Raw genomic sequence first — 18,198 nt, forward strand, 5'->3', positions numbered from 1 at the left:
TGAGCCAACGGCAATATTCAAATGAAGAATTGAGCAAGACATCAATTCCCCAAAGGGGTATTCAAGATAAAAGGATGGCCAGTTGAAGGCAGCTTGAATGTACTTCCGAGCAAAGTTTGTAGTTTTCGACCAGAAGGATTAAATAAAGAAAATGTCTTCCCATCTGGATAAAATCAAAGTACTGGAGAAACTCAGCAAATGGTGCATCTATGGAGAAAGGAGCAGAGTTAATGTTTGAAGTTCAGAACACCTCTTCTTTAGAGCTGAACAGGGCTGAAAAATAACTAATGTTGTTGACAAAAGGGAAAGAAGATTGAATGTAAAACTGGTGAGGATGCCTCAACCAAAAGACAAAGAAATGCTGATGACAATAAAGGGATAATCTTGATAGAACATAGAACATTACAGCGCAGTACAGGCCCTTCAGCCCTCGATGTTGTGCCGACCTGTGAAACCAATCTGAAGCCCATCTAACCTACACTATTCCTCGTCCATATGCCTATCCAATGACCATTTAAATTCCAGTAAAATTGGCAAGTCTGTAGCTGTTGCAGGCAGTGCGTTCCACGCCCCTACTACTCTCTGAGTAAAGAAACTACCTCTGACATCAGTCCTATATTTATCACCTCTCAATTTGAAGCTATGCCCCCTTGTGTTAGCTATCACCATCCTCGGAAAAAGGCTCTCACTGATCACCCGATCTAGCCCCCTGATTAACTTAGATATCTCAATTAAGTCACCTCTCAACCTTCTCTCTAACGAAAACAGCCTCAAGTCCCTCAAACTTTCTTCGTAAGACCTTCTCTCTACACCAGGCAACATCCTAGTAAATTTCCTCTGAACCCCTTCCAAAGCTTCCACATCCTTCTGTTTTGGACGAGGCCAGACCACTCAAAACATTCTTAAGCAGGCAGCCCAGTCCATAACTTTGCAATTTGTTTCAGTAAGTGTACAGTGGGAATTACCTGGGTTAAGCTAGCTAGGTTGACTACCACCTTTTAAAACAGACAAAAATTTATTCACAAAATTACACAATGAAACACAAAAAACAGAATAAAGAATACCTACAGAATTCAGTCTATCCAAACTAGACTTAACTGTGCTCTACCGAATATACACAACAGTCCAAATATGCAAACCCCCTTAAAAACCATAAACAAATGGAACAAGAGAGAGAGGAAGAAGAGAGGAGAGAGGAAGAAGAGAGGAAGGAGAGAGGAAGAAGAGAGGAGAGAGGAAGGAGATAGGAGAGAGGAGAGAGGAAGGAGATAGGAGAGAGGAGAGAGGAAGAAGAGAGGAGAGAGGAAGGAGATAGGAGAGAGAAGGGAGAGTCCACATAGCTCATGGAACTGCTCAACTAGAGGGGTGACCACTCCCTTTTTATTATACGGTCACTTCTAAAACATGACCACTTTGGCCTGAAGTTTCATCTGTTAACATATGACCAAAAGGTCTCTCAATACCCTTTACTTGATACAAAACTAGGCTAATCAGATCTGAGAGTGGCTTACCACCTTCTGAGAAACATCAAGGACATAATATCCTTGAGAAAAGGAACAGTTTTTAGAAAAAAGGAACCAAATTTGTGACACTTCCTATAATGCGGTGACCAGAACAGCACACAACACTCCAAGTATGACTACACGAAAGCTTTGTACAGCTGCAGCATGACCTCATAGTTCTGAAATGCAATCCCTTTACTAATAAAAGCTAACACACTGTATGTCTTCTTAATAACCCGATCAACCCGGGTGGCAACTTTGAGGGATCTATGTACATGGACACAGATCTCTTTCTGCTCATCTACACTACGAAGAATCTTACCATTCACCCAGTACTCTGTTACACCTTCCAAAGTAATTCACCTCACACTTTTCTGCATTAAACTCCACTTGCCACCTCTCAGCCCAGTTCTGCAGCTTATCCCTCTGTAACCTGCAACACCCTTTGGCACGATCCACAACTGTACTGACCTTACTGTCATTCGCAAATTTACTAACCCATCCTTCTAAGCCCTCATCCAGGTAGTTTATAAAAACAACCAACAGCGGTGACCCCAAAACAGATCCTTGTGGTACTCTAGTAACTGAACTCCAGGATGAATATTTCCCATCAACCACCATCCTCTAACACCTCTTTTGCATCTCTTTAATGATTTCTGTGGATAGTCAAAAATAGGTTTACTTCACTGGGAGGGGAGATGTGGGGAAGGGGTGTAACCAAAATTGAGGGCATTGTTCACTTAGTGGTTGAACTCAATGGAAATGTTGACATAAGAGCAAGAGGGTGGATGAAAATGACAAGCAACTGGGAAAAAAAAACTTTCCTACAGACAGAGCAGAGGTTTTCCACAAATCAGTCACTCAGTCCGTGGACATGCCAATACAGTAAAAATTGCACTGGGAGCAGCGAATGCAGCAGACTACATTGATGGTAGTAGCAGTAAATCATCGCTTCACTGTGAGAAGGGGAGCAGCAAAAGAACAAGTGTTACATCTTCTATGATTAAATGCAAAGTGCCATGGTGGAGAGACTATTAGGGTAGAAAACGAGGAGGAGGGAAATCCTATTGCTGATCTGGGAGAGCGCGGACAAGGTGAGGGCAGAAAAGCAGATGAGTCAGACATGGCTGAAGGACCTCTGAACTATGGTGAGGATGGGGGAAATCCTCAGCTAAGGAAAGAGGACTGGTCTTAAAAAAGATTTCTGTGGAAGGTGACATTTTGGAACAGAAATGACAGAGATGGAAAATCTGTGAGAATGGAATAGAGCCTTTACAGAAAGCAGGGTATGAGGAAGTGCAGTAAAGGAAACTGGGAATTGATGGGTTTGTATTAGTGGCATCTTCATGATTTGAAACAATGTAGTCAAAAAAGGGAAGAGTCAGTGATGGGGCAGCTGAAGATATCCATCCCTGATATGCTTAGGTTACAGATTGGTGATGCTGAAATCAGATCACAAAGTGATATCGTAATGATTCATTGTGGTCTAACCAGCCTTGTTCAAACACTGGATTGCTCTCTAAACAAGCCCTCAAGGACAGCATGATGAAAAAAGAATAATGTGTGGATGCTTGGTGGATACCAGATATTCAGCAAGGGGTTACAGCATCCAAATGTCAGTGATAAACATTCAAGTTCCTTTAAGCTTAAACCAGAACCAGATGGACAGCTCGTTATGTTTTGTTTAATTAGTTAATCGGCTGATTTTGTGATGGACCTTTTAAAATAGAATAAAAAACAAGTTCCTCACAGTGAGGTGTGGGCTTAGGAAAAGGAAAGAATTCCAGAATAAACGTGCAAACTGGAGTTTGTGTTACACTACAGATTTACAATCGCACCCTTATAAATCTCAGTCTTTTGGTGCCCAATTCAACACATAGATAGTCAGTCTGTGAAACAATGGGCTACAGTAACAGAAATCCTGTGTCAATTGTTTTGTAAAGTCTAGGAGGAAATGGGAACAGAGATGAGAGTCAAATCATTTTTAAAAAAAGAGCAATGTGCCCGGTGCACCTGATGGCACAGGTAATGATTATTTGTGAAATGATATGGTTGATGGCAACAGGAAAATGATGATATAATTCAAGATGCAGATTGAGACTCAGTAGTCTATTCTAAAGTCGAAAAATGTGTTTTTTGCATGTGAGCACATGCCCTTCTGCTAAGTATTATTCTATTTTCTACTGTTTCTGTGAAAGAACTGAATGAAATAATGTCTAGGCTTCTGTTTTTGATGAATCTGACAAATTTCTATAGCACAGTGAACTAAACGTCATGGAGGTCATTATTTTATATAAGTAAATATGTAATAATAAAATACCTTTGACTCCTTTAGTACTAATGTTTGGCAGGAGGTTGGTGGGAATAACCTTCAATGTGATAACACTGATAGCAGAACAATGGGAGAGGGGAGGATTTCAACATTTCAAAATGTGACTACACTTTGACTAAAAAAATTAAGTCTTAGAAACACTCCTTTTACATTAGTACATATTATATTTGTTAATGGCAGAGCAATGTTTTCTTCTAACAAACAGGCAAAATAAAACATACACAATCTTGGTCCAATGAGCCTGCTTTAACTTTCAAAAGCTGAACATTTTGTTGGTCCTTTAAAACTCTATTCCCTTCCATAATGGGGTTGAATTGATAACAGTCAGGTGCCAGATTTCAGATTGCTTAGAAACTCTAGCTTTTATCGATTGAATATTGAATTTTGTTCTCTTGTATATTTTCACAAAAATGTTAAAAGTTGTATTTTATCATAAGAAATACAAAGCTTCTTGTTCATGGCAAAGCAAGTAAGAAGCTTTCATTAAGTAATTGGTATTTAGTTTTCTTAAGAAAATCTGAATTCTTAAATACTTACCAGTCCGATTTCATCTGCAGTCTTTTCTTTCATCATATCCAGATTTAGGATGGACTGAAGGGTCTGAAAAAAAAACAAAAACAAACTTCTGACAAATCAACTCAAAATGAAAGTAATTAAGGCAACTGAAGATCGTAAGCTAACTTATATTAGTTTGAAGTAATTGCTACTAATTATTTTTTTCTAATAAGTAGTGAAAGCTATGTTTCTCGCGAAACCATCTTTATCTTTCTTCCCTGAACTGTATTCTAGTTCCATGGTTTGTGGCACAGTGATCCATCTAAAAATCATTGCTGGTCTATAAACAAATTTAACTAAGTTTCTTTTTTAATTCTTTCATGGATGTGGGCTTCTGGTACACTAGAGCTGAGAGAATGTTTGAACCTTCTTTTGGATAGCAATTCACTTCTATTTACTGTGGAGGGAGGAAAATTCCAACATCCACATTATTTGCATATTTATGAGGTGTTCAATATACTGAGATAAATAACTATAGAATTAGCATTGATTCAACTTAATCCAATTTAAGTTTACAATTGCAAAATGATTTTAATCTAATTTGCACAAGATTCTTTTGCATTATTCTGTAAGGACAAGTGGTAATCTGTCAATTTCACTAAACAGAACTAAAATATTACAAAGCAGAACTGTGAAACATTCAATAGTTAATGGTTAATCTCACGGTTCAAACATATATTACAGCAATAAGTGTATTTCTCTGTCAAACTGAATACTTTTAATATTCAATAAAATAGACACCCCTTACCTTGTCCTTACTGAAACCAATTTTCTTTCCAGTGGCTCTTTCACCCAGTCTTTTTGACTATGAAAGAAAAATCAACAATAAATCTCAAATACAACCAGGATCTGGATCTCCCAGGATCCAGCACTTCTTAAACACGTTTTTTTAAAAAGATACCAGTGTATGGGGGCGGCACAGTGGCTCAGTAGTTAGCACTGCTGCCTCACAGCATTAGGGTACCAGGTTCGATTCAGCCTCGGGTGACTGTCTGTGTGAAGTCTGCACATTCTCCATGTCTGCATGGGTTTTCTCCGGGTGCTCCGGTTTCCTCCCACAGTCCAAAGATGTGTAGATCAGATGAATTGGCCATGCTAAACTGCCCCATAGTGTTAGGTCAATTAGTCAGAGGGAAATGGGTCTGGGTGAGTTACTCTTCAGAGGGTCGGTGTGGACTGGTTGGGCCGAAGGGCCTGGTTCCACACTGTAGGGAAGCTAATCTACTCTGCTGCTCAAATATAGACATTGAGCCCTTTAATTAAAAGACACTTGCAAATAATTCCTTGAGAATAAACAGTGGTTTAATTTCACACTTTCGAATTACTGACACATTCCACTGAAAAATAATTTAAACTCAAAGAGCATGTAACAAAGCATTGCAAAATAATTTGCACATGAAGTATTCGTGTATTCAAAAACAAGTCATTCCAAAAAGGTAATTTTCATGCATGAAGCCTGTCTTGTATTGAAGAACTCTGGTGCAGGTGAGACTATGTATGGGGTATAAGCAGGTAGGGAAAGAGTTAAATTCGAGTTTTAAGAAACAAGAGGTTCAGCTGAGCACGACTCAGACCTGATAGGAAATTGCAGTTAACAATGGGGTGCTGGAGGCAAGGGTAATGGATTAACACGGTGGAAAAGCATTCATTATGTAGAACCATTTAACAATATTGGAAACATTCAGTATGTACGGTCAGTTTAACAAGGTGAAAAGCATTCATTATGTGAAGCCAGTTAAGGTTAAGAACACTCATTGTGTAACAGCAGGTGGCTTAATCTTTGCTATTGACACTCGCTAATTGTAACGGTCACCCAATCAATATTTGTGTTGTCTTATTGGATGGTCCTCCCTGAAAAATGACTATATAATTCATTAAGAAACTGCTGTTTGAGAGAGAAGACCGGGAACTCATGTCCCTGTGCACATGGACGATCGCTCGATTTCCCTTCAGGGCCTGGAATAAAGATGAAGGAGGTAAAACTGTGCCTCCAAGCATTTTGCTTTGACTGCGGGGGGAACGGGATGACACAGGTCCAGAATTGGTAGAGTTATGAGAAAGTATAATGCAAAGTGACTAATGGGTGAAACTGTTTTGTCTTTCCCTGTCCTGATGTAACAATTAAACTGCGCCTGCTAGTTGGTCTATGAAAACCTGTGACCCATCCAAATAGTTATTTATGAAAAACATTTAAATTTAACCTCAACAAAAGTAATTGTATTACAATATAGTTTAAGCTGCATTGATTTCCATTAGAGGACCTAATTTGGAAGATTTTCTCCGAAATCAATAATAACAGACCTGCATTTTATGTTGACAATAATGTCTAATTGCTCAACACTATAACAACTTCCAATCCATGTACATACAATTGAATGCAGAAATCCCGAAGTCGAAGTCACTCTGCTCCTTTATAGGCTGTATCCATGTAAGGATGTGAAGTTACAGTCATTACCCATTAGGTAGACGTGAAACACATAATAAAGTTAGGAGTTTAAGGGTTACTGCGGATTATATCTGCCATAAATGCTGTTGGATGCGAATCTTATCATATCAAGTGGATCAGTTGGAAAGACAGACAGAAGTGATGAGGAATTTGCAACAGCAACAGTATGTGATGGATGGCAGTTATAGGAAGGGGGGGGGGCGGAATGTCTCAGATACAGTCACATAGATGGGTTAACTCCAGGAAGGGTAAGAGAGGTAGGCACCTAGGGCAGGAGTTTTTTGTGGATATACCCATTTCAAACAGGTATGCTGTTTTGGAAAATGTAGAGGGTGATGGATTCTCTGGGGAACGTAGCATGAACAGCCAAGTTTCTGGTATTGAGACTGGCTCTAAGGCAACAAGGGGTACGCCGGCTTCCAAGAGATCAATTGTGTTAGGGGATTCTGTAGTCCGAGGTACAGACAGACGTTTCTGTGACCAGCAGAGAAAAAGCAGAATGGTGTGTTGTTTCCCTGGTGCCAGGATCAAGGATGTCTCACAGAGGGTGCAGAATGTCCTCATGGGGGAATAGGAGCCAGCAAGAGGTCATTGTCCACATTGGAAACAACGATACAGGAAGGGAAAAAGTTGAGATTCTGAAAGGAGATTACAGAGAGTTATGCAGAAATTTAAAAAAGGAGCTCCTCAAGTAATATCTGGATTACTCCCAGTGCTATGAGCTAGTGAGGGCAGGAATAGGAGGACAGAGCAGATGAATGCATGGCTGAGGAGCTGGTGTATGGGAGAAGGATTCAGATTTTTGGATCATTGGAATCTGTTTTGGGGTAGAAGTGACCTGTACAAGAAGGAAGGAAGGGGACTAATATACTGGCAGGGAATTTGCCAGAACTGCTTGGGAGGATGGGCGGGCAGGCGGGGTGGGGGGGGGGGGGGGGAGTTGCGGTCCTAGGAAGATAGTGAGGAAAGAGGTCAATCTGAGACTGGTACAGTTGAGAACAAAAGTGAGTCAAACAGTCAGGGCAGGCAGAGACAAGGTAGGACTAATAAATTAAACTGCATTTATTTCAATGCAAGGGGCCTAACAGGGAAGGCAGATGAACTCAGGACATGGTTAGGAACATGGGACTGGGATATCATAGCAATTACAGAAACATGGCTCGCGGATGGGCAGGATTGGCAGCTTAATGTTCCAGGATACAAAGGAAGGATAGAAAGGGAGGCAAGAGAGGAGGGAGAGTGGCATTTTTGATCAGGGATAGCACTACAGCTGTGCTGAGGGAGGATATTCCCGGAAACACATCCAAGAAAGTTATTTGGGTGGAACTGAGAAATAAGAAAGGGATGATCACCTTATTAGGATTGTATTATAGACCCCCTAATAGTCAGAGGGAAATTGAGAAACAAACTTGTAAGGAGATCTCAGCTATCTGTAAGAATAATAGGGTAGTTATGGTCGGGGATTTTAACTTTCCAAACATCAACTGGGACTGCCATAGTGTTAAAGGTTTAGATGGAGAGGAATTTCTTAAGTTTGTACAAAACAATTTTCTGAATCAGTATGTGGATGTACTGACCAGAGAAGGTGCAAAACTTGACCTACTCTTGGGAAATAAGGCAGGGCAGGTGACTGCCTTCGCCTCCGTGCCTACTTTCACAACCAAGACTCCCGCCCACCCTCTGACGACCCCTTCTCCCGCCTCCAACACACCCCATCCACCTGGACACCCCGTGCAGGCCTCCTACCCGCCCTCGACCTCTTTATAGCCAACTGCCGCCGTGACATCAACCGACTCAACCTGTCCACCCCTCTCACCCACTCCAACCTCTCACCCTCAGAACGTGCAGCCCTCCACTCCCTCCGCTCCAATCCCAACCTCACCATCAAACCCGCAGACAAGGGAGGCGCGGTGGTAGTTTGGCGCACTGACCTGTACACCGCTGAAGCCAAACGCCAGCTCGCGGACGCCTCCTCTTATCGCCCCCTTGACCACGACCCCACCTCCCACCACCAAACCATCATCTCCCAGACCATCCAGGACCTCATCACCTCAGGGGATCTCCCATCCACCGCCTCCAACCTCATAGTCCCACAACCCCGCACCGCCCGTTTCTACCTCCTGCCCAAAATCCACAAACCTGCCTGCCCCGGCCGACCCATTGTCTCAGCCTGCTCCTGCCCCACCGAACTCATCTCCCAATACCTCGACACGGTCCTGTCCCCTTTAGTCCAAGAACTCCCCACCTACGTTCGGGACACCACCCACGCCCTCCACCTCCTCCAGGATTTTCGCTTCCCCGGTCCCCAACGCCTTATTTTCACTATGGACATCCAGTCCCTGTACACCTCCATCCCCCATCACGAAGGACTCAAAGCCCTCCGCTTCTTCCTTTCCCGCCGCACTAACCAGTACCCTTCCACTGACACCCTCCTTCGACTGACTGAACTGGTCCTCACCCTGAATAACTTCTCTTTTCAATCCTCCCACTTCCTCCAAACTAAAGGAGTTGCCATGGGCACCCGCATGGGCCCCAGCTATGCCTGCCTCTTCGTAGGATATGTGGAACAGTCCATCTTCCGCAACTACACTGGCACCACCCCCCACCTTTTCCTCCGCTACATCGATGACTGTATCGGCGCTGCCTCGTGCTCCCACGAGGAGGTTGAACAGTTCATCAACTTTACTAACACCTTCCATCCCGACCTGAAATTCACCTGGACTGTCTCAGACTCCTCCCTCCCCTTCCTAGACCTTTCCATTTCTATCTCGGGCGACCGACTCAACACAGACATCTATTATAAACCGACTGACTCCCACAGCTACCTGGACTACACCTCCTCCCACCCTGCCCCCTGTAAAAACGCCATCCCATATTCCCAATTCCTTCGTCTCCGCCGCATCTGCTCCCAGGAGGACCAATTCCAACACCGCACAACCCAGATGGCCTCCTTCTTCAAGGACCGCAGATTCCCCCCAGACGTGATCGACGATGCCCTCCACCGCATCTCCTCCACTTCCCGCTCCTCCGCCCTTGAGCCCCGCTCCTCCAACCGCCACCAAGACAGAACCCCACTGGTTCTCACCTACCACCCCACCAACCTGCGCATACAACGTATTATCCGCCGCCATTTCCGCCACCTCCAAACGGACCCCACCACCAAGGATATATTTCCCTCCCCTCCCCTATCAGCGTTCCGCAAGGACCACTCCCTTCGTGACTCCCTTGTCAGATCCACACCCCCCACCAACCCAACCTCCACCCCCGGCACCTTCCCCTGCAACCGCAGGAAATGTAAAACTTGCGCCCACACCTCCACACTCACTTCCCTCCAAGGCCCCAAGGGATCCTTCCATATCCGCCACAAGTTCACCTGTACCTCCACACACATCATCTATTGCATCCGCTGCACCCGATGTGGCCTCCTCTATATTGGTGAGACAGGCCGCTTACTTGCGGAACGCTTCAGAGAACACCTCTGGGCCGCCCGAACCAACCAACCCAATCACCCCGTGGCTCAACACTTTAACTCTCCCTCCCACTCCACCGAGGACATGCAGGTCCTTGGACTCCTCCACCGGCAGAACATAACAACACGACGGCTGGAGGAGGAGCGCCTCATCTTCCGCCTGGGAACCCTCCAACCACAAGGTATGAATTCAGATTTCTCCAGCTTCCTCATTTCCCCTCCCCCCACCTTGTCTCAGTCGGTTCCCTCAACTCAGCACCGCCCTCCTAACTTGCAATCCTCTTCCTGACCTCTCCGCCCCCACCCCACTCCGGCCTATCACCCTCACCTTGACCTCCTTCCACCTATCCCACCTCCATCGCCCCTCCCCCTAGTCCCTCCTCCCTACCTTTTATCTCAGCCGGCTTGGCTCTCTCTCTCTTATTCCTGATGAAGGGCTTATGCTCGAAACGTCGAATTCTCTATTCCTGAGATGCTGCCTAACCTGCTGTGCTTTGACCAGCAACACATTTGCAGCTGTGATCTCCAGCATCTGCAGACCTCATTTTTTACCAGGTGACTGAGGTGTCAGTCGGGGAGCACTTTGGGGCCAGCGACCATAATTCCATTCGTTTTAAAATAGTGATGGAAAAGGATAGACCAGATCAAAAGTTGAAGTTCTAAATTGGAGAAAGGCCAATTTTGATGGTATTAGGCAAGAACTTTCAAAAGCTGATTGGAAGCAGATGTTCGCAAGTAAAGGGACGGCTGGAAAATGGGAAACCTTCAGAAATGAGATAGTGAGAATCCAGAGAAAGTATATTCCTGTCAGGGTGAAAGGGAAGGCTGGTAGGTATTGGGAAATTGAAGGTTTGGTTAAGAACAAGAAGGAATCATGTCAGGTATAGACAGGATAGATCGAGTGAATCCTTAGAAGAGTATAAAGGAAGTAGGAGTATACTTAAGAGGGAAATCAGGAGGGCAAAAAGGGAACATGAGATAGCTTTGGCAAACAGAATTAAGGAGAATCCAAAGGGTTTTTACAAATATATTAAGGACAAAAGGGTAACTAGGGAGAGAATAGGGCCCCTCAAAGATCAGCAAGGCAGCCTTTGTGTGGAGCCACAGAAAATGGGGGGAGGAGACTAAATTAATATTTTGCATCAGTATTTACTGTGGAAAAGGATATGGAAGAAATAGACAGCAGGGAAATAGATGGTGACGTCTTGCAAAATGCCCAGATTACAGAGGAGGAAGTGCTGGATGTCTTGAAATGGTTAAATCCCCAGGACCTGATCAGGTGTACTCGAGAACTCTGTGGGAAGCTAGGGAAGTGATTGCTGGGCCTCTTGCTGAGATATTTTGAATCATCGATAGTCACAGGTGAGGTGCCGGAAGACTGGAGGTTGGCAAACATGGTGCCACTGTTTAAGAAGGGTGGTAAAGACAAGCCAGGGAACTATAGACCGGTGAGCCTGACCTCAGTGGTGGGCAACTTGTTGGAAGGAATCCTGAGGGACAGGATGTACATGTACTTGGAAAGGCAAGGACTGATTAGGGATAGTCAGCATGGCTTTGTGTGTGGGAAATCATGTCTCACAAAGATTAAGTTTTTTGAAGAAGTAACAAAGAAGGTTGATGAGGACAGAGCAGTAGATGTGAGCTATATGGATTTCAGTAAGATGTTCGACAAGGTTCCCCATGGGAGACCGATTAGCAAGATTAGATTTCAAGGAATACAGGGAGAACTAGCCATTTGGATACAGAACTGGCTCAAAGGTAGAAGACAGAGGGTGGTGGTGGAGGGTTGTTTTTCAGACTGGAGGCCAATGGAGTGCCACGAGGATTGGTGCTGAGTCCTCTACCTTTTGTCATTTACTTAAATGATTTGGATGCAAGCATAAAAGAGGTACAGTTCGTAAGTTTGCAGATGACACCAAAACTGGAGGTGTAGTGGACAGCGAAGAGGGTTACCTCAGATTACAACAGGATCTGGACGAGATGGGCCAGGTAAATGAGAGGTGCTGCATTTTGGGAAAGCAAATCTTAGCAGGACTTTTACACTTAATGGTAAGGTCCTGAGGGATTTTGCTGAACAAAGAGACCTTGGAGTGCAGGTTCATAGCTCATTGAAAGTTGAGTTGCAGGTAAATAGGATAGTGAAGGAGGTATTTGGTATGCTTTCATTTATTGGTCAGAGTATTGAGGACAGGAGTTGGAGGTCATGTACAGGACATTGGTTAGGCCACTGTTGGAATATTGCATGCAATTCTGGTGTCCTTTCTATCGGAAAGATGTTGTGAAACGGGAAAGAGTTCAGAAAAGATCTACAAGTATGTTGCCAGGGTTGGAGGATCTGAGCTACAGGGAGAGGCTGAACAGGCTGGGGCTGTTTTCCCTGGAGTGTCGGAGGCTGAGTGGTGACCTTAAAGAGGTTTACAAAATTATGAGGGGCATGGATAGGATAAATAGGCAAAGTCTTTTCTCTGGGGTCGGGGAGCCCAGAATTAAAGGGCATAGGTTTAAGGTGAAAGGGGAAAGATATAAAAGAGACCTCAGGGGCAACTTTTTCACACAGAGGGTGGTATGTATATGATATGAGCTGCCGGAGGAATTGGTGGAGGCTGGTACAATTGCAACATTTAAGATGCATTTGGATGGGTATATGAAAAGGAAGGATTTGGAGAGATATGGGCTGGGTGTTGGCAGGTGGGACTAGATTGGGCTGGGATGTCTGGTCGGCATTGACAGGTTGGACCGAAGGATCTGTTTCCATGCTGTACATCTCTATGACTCTAAAACAAGCTCTTTCACTAATCCATCCTTCCTGTCTTAATTTTCTGTATAAAATTGAATTTAATTTCTGCAATTTCTGCAACTCAATTCTTCAATCTATTGAAAAATCATAAAGTAGCTTGACTTAAAATATATAAGAAGGTGCTACAATGGATCAGGCAGCCAATGACAACTTGCCACTCAAACATCTACAAACTCTACAAGAGTTGGATAGAGCTCTCTAGAGCTCTCAATGATTGTGGAATCAAGGGTTATGGAGATAAGGCAGGAACAGGATACTGATTAAGGATGATCAGCCATGATCATATTGAATGGTGATGCCGGCTCGAAGGGCAGAATGGCCTATTCCTGCACCTATTGTCTAACTCTCTGGAATGCCTTCAACAAATGCTGTTCTTTCATTGATGTTAACAAGCTCTGGGTTATATGAAAATGGAGCAGAGTTCATATTTCCAATTATTTATCTGCAAGTTATCTCAAGTACTCTTAACACAACACTAGCAGTTTTCAGGCACTGCGTAGGAGCAAGTTTCATTCTTTTGAGAAGTGATATCTGTAATATGCCAAGAGATGTTCAATGTCTACAACAGGAATTACAAGTTAAATTTAAATAAAGCACAATAAAGCTTTATTTAAATTTAACTTGTAAGTTAAATTTAAATAAAGCTTAGCAATACGGTGAAAACTGCTATTAAAAATGTCACAGACGTAACTGAAGTTACAGAAGTTATAATATTTGAAATATCCATATGTTAAATATTTATCAAATCTTAAACAGAACATAAAGGCTGAAAACTAAGTGGTACTTACTAATTTAATAACTTTATGTTCTAAAATGTTAGTTGTTCTACATTTCAGAACATAAGAGGCATTTTCAGCTCTATTCACAGGTACAAATAACATTGAATCTGTGGCACTGAAATTAAATAAAATCTTAAGAAAATTTCAATCACGTGTCAGCACCACCACCACAACTCCCAGTTTCATACAGTCCTTAAAACAAGAGCTTGAACAATTTGATTCAAAAAGCGTGGCACTGGAAAAGCATAGCAGGTTAGGCAGCATCCTAGGAGCAGGAGAGTCAATGTTTTGGGCAAAAGCCCTTCGTCAGGAATGTGGAGGGGGGGCTTTGGAATAGAAACACTGAACTTGTGAAAAAAAATTTCAGGAAATTTATAATTAATGACCTAATTGATAAGGTTCATAACCAACTTACCTTTTAACACAATTCAGCTAAACATATTTTAATAAAGAAAATCTTATACAATCTTGCCTTTTCTTCCATGAGTCTGATAAATTCACCCTGCTTTGAATGTCCCAATGGCTGCTTCTTAACTTCTTCTTTCTTTGCCATACAAGCCTCATATTCATCTGGTTTTATCCTAAGATCCAAAAATATTCACACGTTAAGAGGTGTCTTATTGCATAATTTAAAAAAAATACATTTATGGGATGGGAGCCAACACAGATTCCTAACTGGCCGAGAGAAAGTGACTTTCAGGAATCTGACCCAGTTACACTGATGGAATGGAGTCAGGGTGCAGCTTGGAGTAGAACTTGTAAGTTGTGGTGTTCCCATGTATCTGTGTCCTTGTCCTTCTAGCCATGGAGTTGGAAGGCACGTTGAAGGATTTTGGGTGAGTTCCTAGATTAGAGACAAAAAAAACCTGCATATGCCAGAATCCACGGCAGACGAGCAGAAGGTTGGAAGAAAACAGCAAGCCAGGCAGCATCAGGAAATGGAGAAGTCCACCTGTGTTCACCTATCCCTACTTCAGCACCCAGCCAACCCTCCCTCACCCCCGGTATCTGAAGATACCCTTACACCTAGCCCCTATCCTGAAGAAGGACTACACCCGAAATGTTGACTTTTCCACCTCTGAGAGTCATAATCATTGAGTCATAGAGATGTACAGCATGGAAACAGACCCTTTGGTCCAACCTGTTCATGCCGACCAGATATCTCAACCCAATCTAGTCCCACCTGCCAGCACCCGGCCCATACCCCTCCAAACCCTTCCTATTCATATACCCATCCAAATGCCTTTTCAATGTTGCAATTGTACCAGCCTCCACCACATCCTCTGGCAGCTCATTCCATACATGCACCACCCTCTGCGTGAAAACGTTGCCCGAGGTCTCTTTTATATCATTTCCCCTCTCACCCTAAAGCTATGCCCTCTAGTTCTGGACTTCCCGACCCCAGGGAAAAGACTATGTCTATTTATCCTCTCCATGCCCCTCAATTTTGTAAACCTCTATAAGGTCACCCCTCAGCCTCCAAAACTTCAGGGAAAACAGCCCCAGCCTGTTCAGCCTCTCCCTATAGCTCAGATCCTCCAACCCTGACAACATCCTTGTAAATCTTTTCTGAACCTTTTCAAGTTTCACAACATCTTTCCGATAGGAAGGGGACCAGAATTGCACGCAATATTCCAACAGTGGCCTAACTAATGTCCTGTACATGACATCCCAACTCCTGTACTCAATACTCTGACCAATACCAAACGCCTTCTTCACTATCTTATCTACCTGCGACTCAACTTTCAATGAGCTTTGAACCTGCACTCCAAAGTCTCTTTGTTCAGCAACACTCCCTAGGACCTTACCATTAAGTGTATAAATCCTGCTAAGATTTGTTTTCCCAAAATGCAGCACCTCGCATTTATCTGAATTAAACTCCATCTGCCACTTCTCAGCCCATTGGCCCATCTGGTCCAGATCCTGTTGTAATCGGAGGTAACCCTCTTCGCTGTCCACTACATCTCCAATTTTGGTGTCATCTGCAAACTTACTAACTGTACGTCTTATGCTCATATCCAAATAATTTATGTAAATGACAAAAGGTAGAGGACCCAGCACCAATCCTTGTGGCACTCCACTGGCCTCCAGTCTGAAAAATAACGCTCCACCACCACCCTCTGTCTTCTACCTTTGAGCCAGTTCTGTATCCAAATGGCTAGTTTTCCCTGTATTCCTGGAGATCTAACCTTGCTAATCAGTCTCCCATGGGGAACTTTGTCAAACACCTTACTAAAGTCCATTTAGATCACATCTACTGCTCTGCCCTCATCAATTTTCTTTGTTACTTCTTCAAAAAACTCAATCAAGTCTGTGAGACATGATTTCCCATGCACAAAGCAATGTTGACTATCCCGAAACAGTCCTTGCATTTCCAAATACATATACATCCTGTCCTTCAGGATTCCCTCCAAAAACTTGGCCACCACTGAGATCAAGCTCACCGGTCTATAGTTCCTTGGCTTGTCTTTACCGCCCTTCTTCAACAGTGGCACCACGTTTGCCAACCTCCAGTCTTCCAGCACTTCACCTGTGACTGTCGATGATACAAATATCTCAGCAAGAGGCCCAGCAATCACTTCTCTAGCTTCCAACAGTGTTCTCGGGAACACCTGATCAGGTCCTGGGGATTTATCCACCTTTAACCGTTTCAAGACATCCAGCACTTCCTCCTCTGTAATCTGGTCATTTTGCAAGGTGTCACCATCTATTTCCCTACAGTCTATATCTTCCACACCCTTTTGCATCAATATTTACTGTGGAAAATATTAATTTAGTTTCTCCCCCATTTTCTGTGGCTCCACACAAAGGCTGCCTTGCTGATCTTTGAGAGGCCCTATTCTCTCCCTAGTTGCCCTTTTGTCCTTAATATATTTGTAAAAACCCTTTGGATTCTCCTTAATTCTATTTGCCAAAGCTATCTCATGTCCCCGTTTTGCCCTCCTGATTTCGCTCTTAAGTATACTCCTACTTCCTTTATTCTCCTCTAAGGATTCACTCGATCTATCCTGTCTATACCTGACATATACTTCCTTCTTTTTCTTAACTAAACCCTCAATTTCTTTAGTCATCCAGCATTCCCTATACCTACCAGCTTTTTCTTTCACCCTGACAGGAATATACTTTCTCTGGATTCTCATTATCTCATTTCTGAAGGCTTCCCATTTTCCAGCCGTCCCTTTACCTGCGAACATCTGCCTCCAATCAGCTTTCGATTAATGCTGCCTGGCTTGCTGTGTTCTTCCAGCCTCCTGTTTGTCTACCGTCAGTTGCCACAGCACGTCTTGCAGATGGTTTACTGAGTTACGTTTAGAAACAGAATAAATGTTGAAAGTGGTGAATAGGATGACAATCAAGCGAGCTGCTTTGTTCAGGAGCTTCTTGGAGTTGCACTCACCCAAACAAGTGGACACTATTCTATCCCACTCGTCATTTTACTTTGTAGATGGTGGGCAGTTTTTGGGGATTCAGGATAGAGCTCTCACCCATAAAATTTCCAGTCTCTGATCTTCTTGTATGCAGTATTTTATGGGTGGTCAAGTTACATTATTGGGGAAAACCAAGGACTGCAGATGCTGGAAACCAGAGTCTAGATTAGAGTGGTGCTGGAAAAGCACAGCAGGTCAGGCAGTTGTAGAGAGAGGAGGAAAACTTCTTCTAATTACTTTATTGGTCAATAGTATCACCCATTGTTAATACCTGAAAGATAAGCAAACATAGGATCTGGGGGAACGAAGGTTTTAGATGGGAGCTCCTTGAAAGTGGAGTTGCAGATAGATAGGATAGTGAAGAAGGTGTTTTATCTGCCTTCCTTTATTGGTCAGAGTATTGAGTACAGGAGTTGGGAGGTCATGTTGTGACTGTACAGGACATTGGTTAGGCAACTGTTGGAATGTTGCGTGCAATTCTGGTCTCCTTCCTATCGGAAAGATGTTGTGAAACTTGAAAGGGTTCAGAAAAGATTTACAAGGATGTTGCCAGGGTTGGAGGATCTGAGCTACAGGGAGAGGCTGAACAGACTGAGGCTGTTTTCCCTTGAGCGTTGGAGGCTGAGGGGTGACCTTATAGAGGTTTACAAAATTATGAGGGGCATGGATAGGATAAATAGACAAAGTCTACTCCCTGGAGTTGGGGAGTCCAGAATCAGAGGGCATAGGTTTAAGGTGAGAGGGGAAAGATATAAAAGAGACCCGGGGGCAACATTTTCACGCAGAGGGTGGTACGTGTATGGAATGAGCTACCAGAGGAAGTGGTGGAGGCTGGTACAATTGCAACATTTAAAAGGCACTTGGATGGGTGTATGAATTGGAAAGGTTTG

General features: G+C 43.5%; 1 protein-coding gene across 1 annotated transcript in view; it reads right to left on the minus strand.

The window, feature by feature from the left end:
- atpaf1 (ATP synthase mitochondrial F1 complex assembly factor 1) overlaps positions 1-18,198 on the minus strand; it is a 30,948-nt gene that overhangs the window by 11,816 nt on the left and 934 nt on the right. The window contains exons 2-4 of the mRNA XM_060830542.1: positions 14,353-14,461; positions 5,138-5,194; positions 4,372-4,434 (exon numbers count right to left, since the gene is read on the minus strand). Of these exons, the coding sequence (XP_060686525.1) occupies positions 4,372-4,434; positions 5,138-5,194; positions 14,353-14,461 (229 nt within the window). The remainder of the gene's footprint in view (positions 1-4,371; positions 4,435-5,137; positions 5,195-14,352; positions 14,462-18,198) is intronic.

The sequence above is a fragment of the Hemiscyllium ocellatum genome, chromosome 9, assembly GCF_020745735.1.
Source record: "Hemiscyllium ocellatum isolate sHemOce1 chromosome 9, sHemOce1.pat.X.cur, whole genome shotgun sequence".
Taxonomy (NCBI): domain Eukaryota; kingdom Metazoa; phylum Chordata; class Chondrichthyes; order Orectolobiformes; family Hemiscylliidae; genus Hemiscyllium; species Hemiscyllium ocellatum.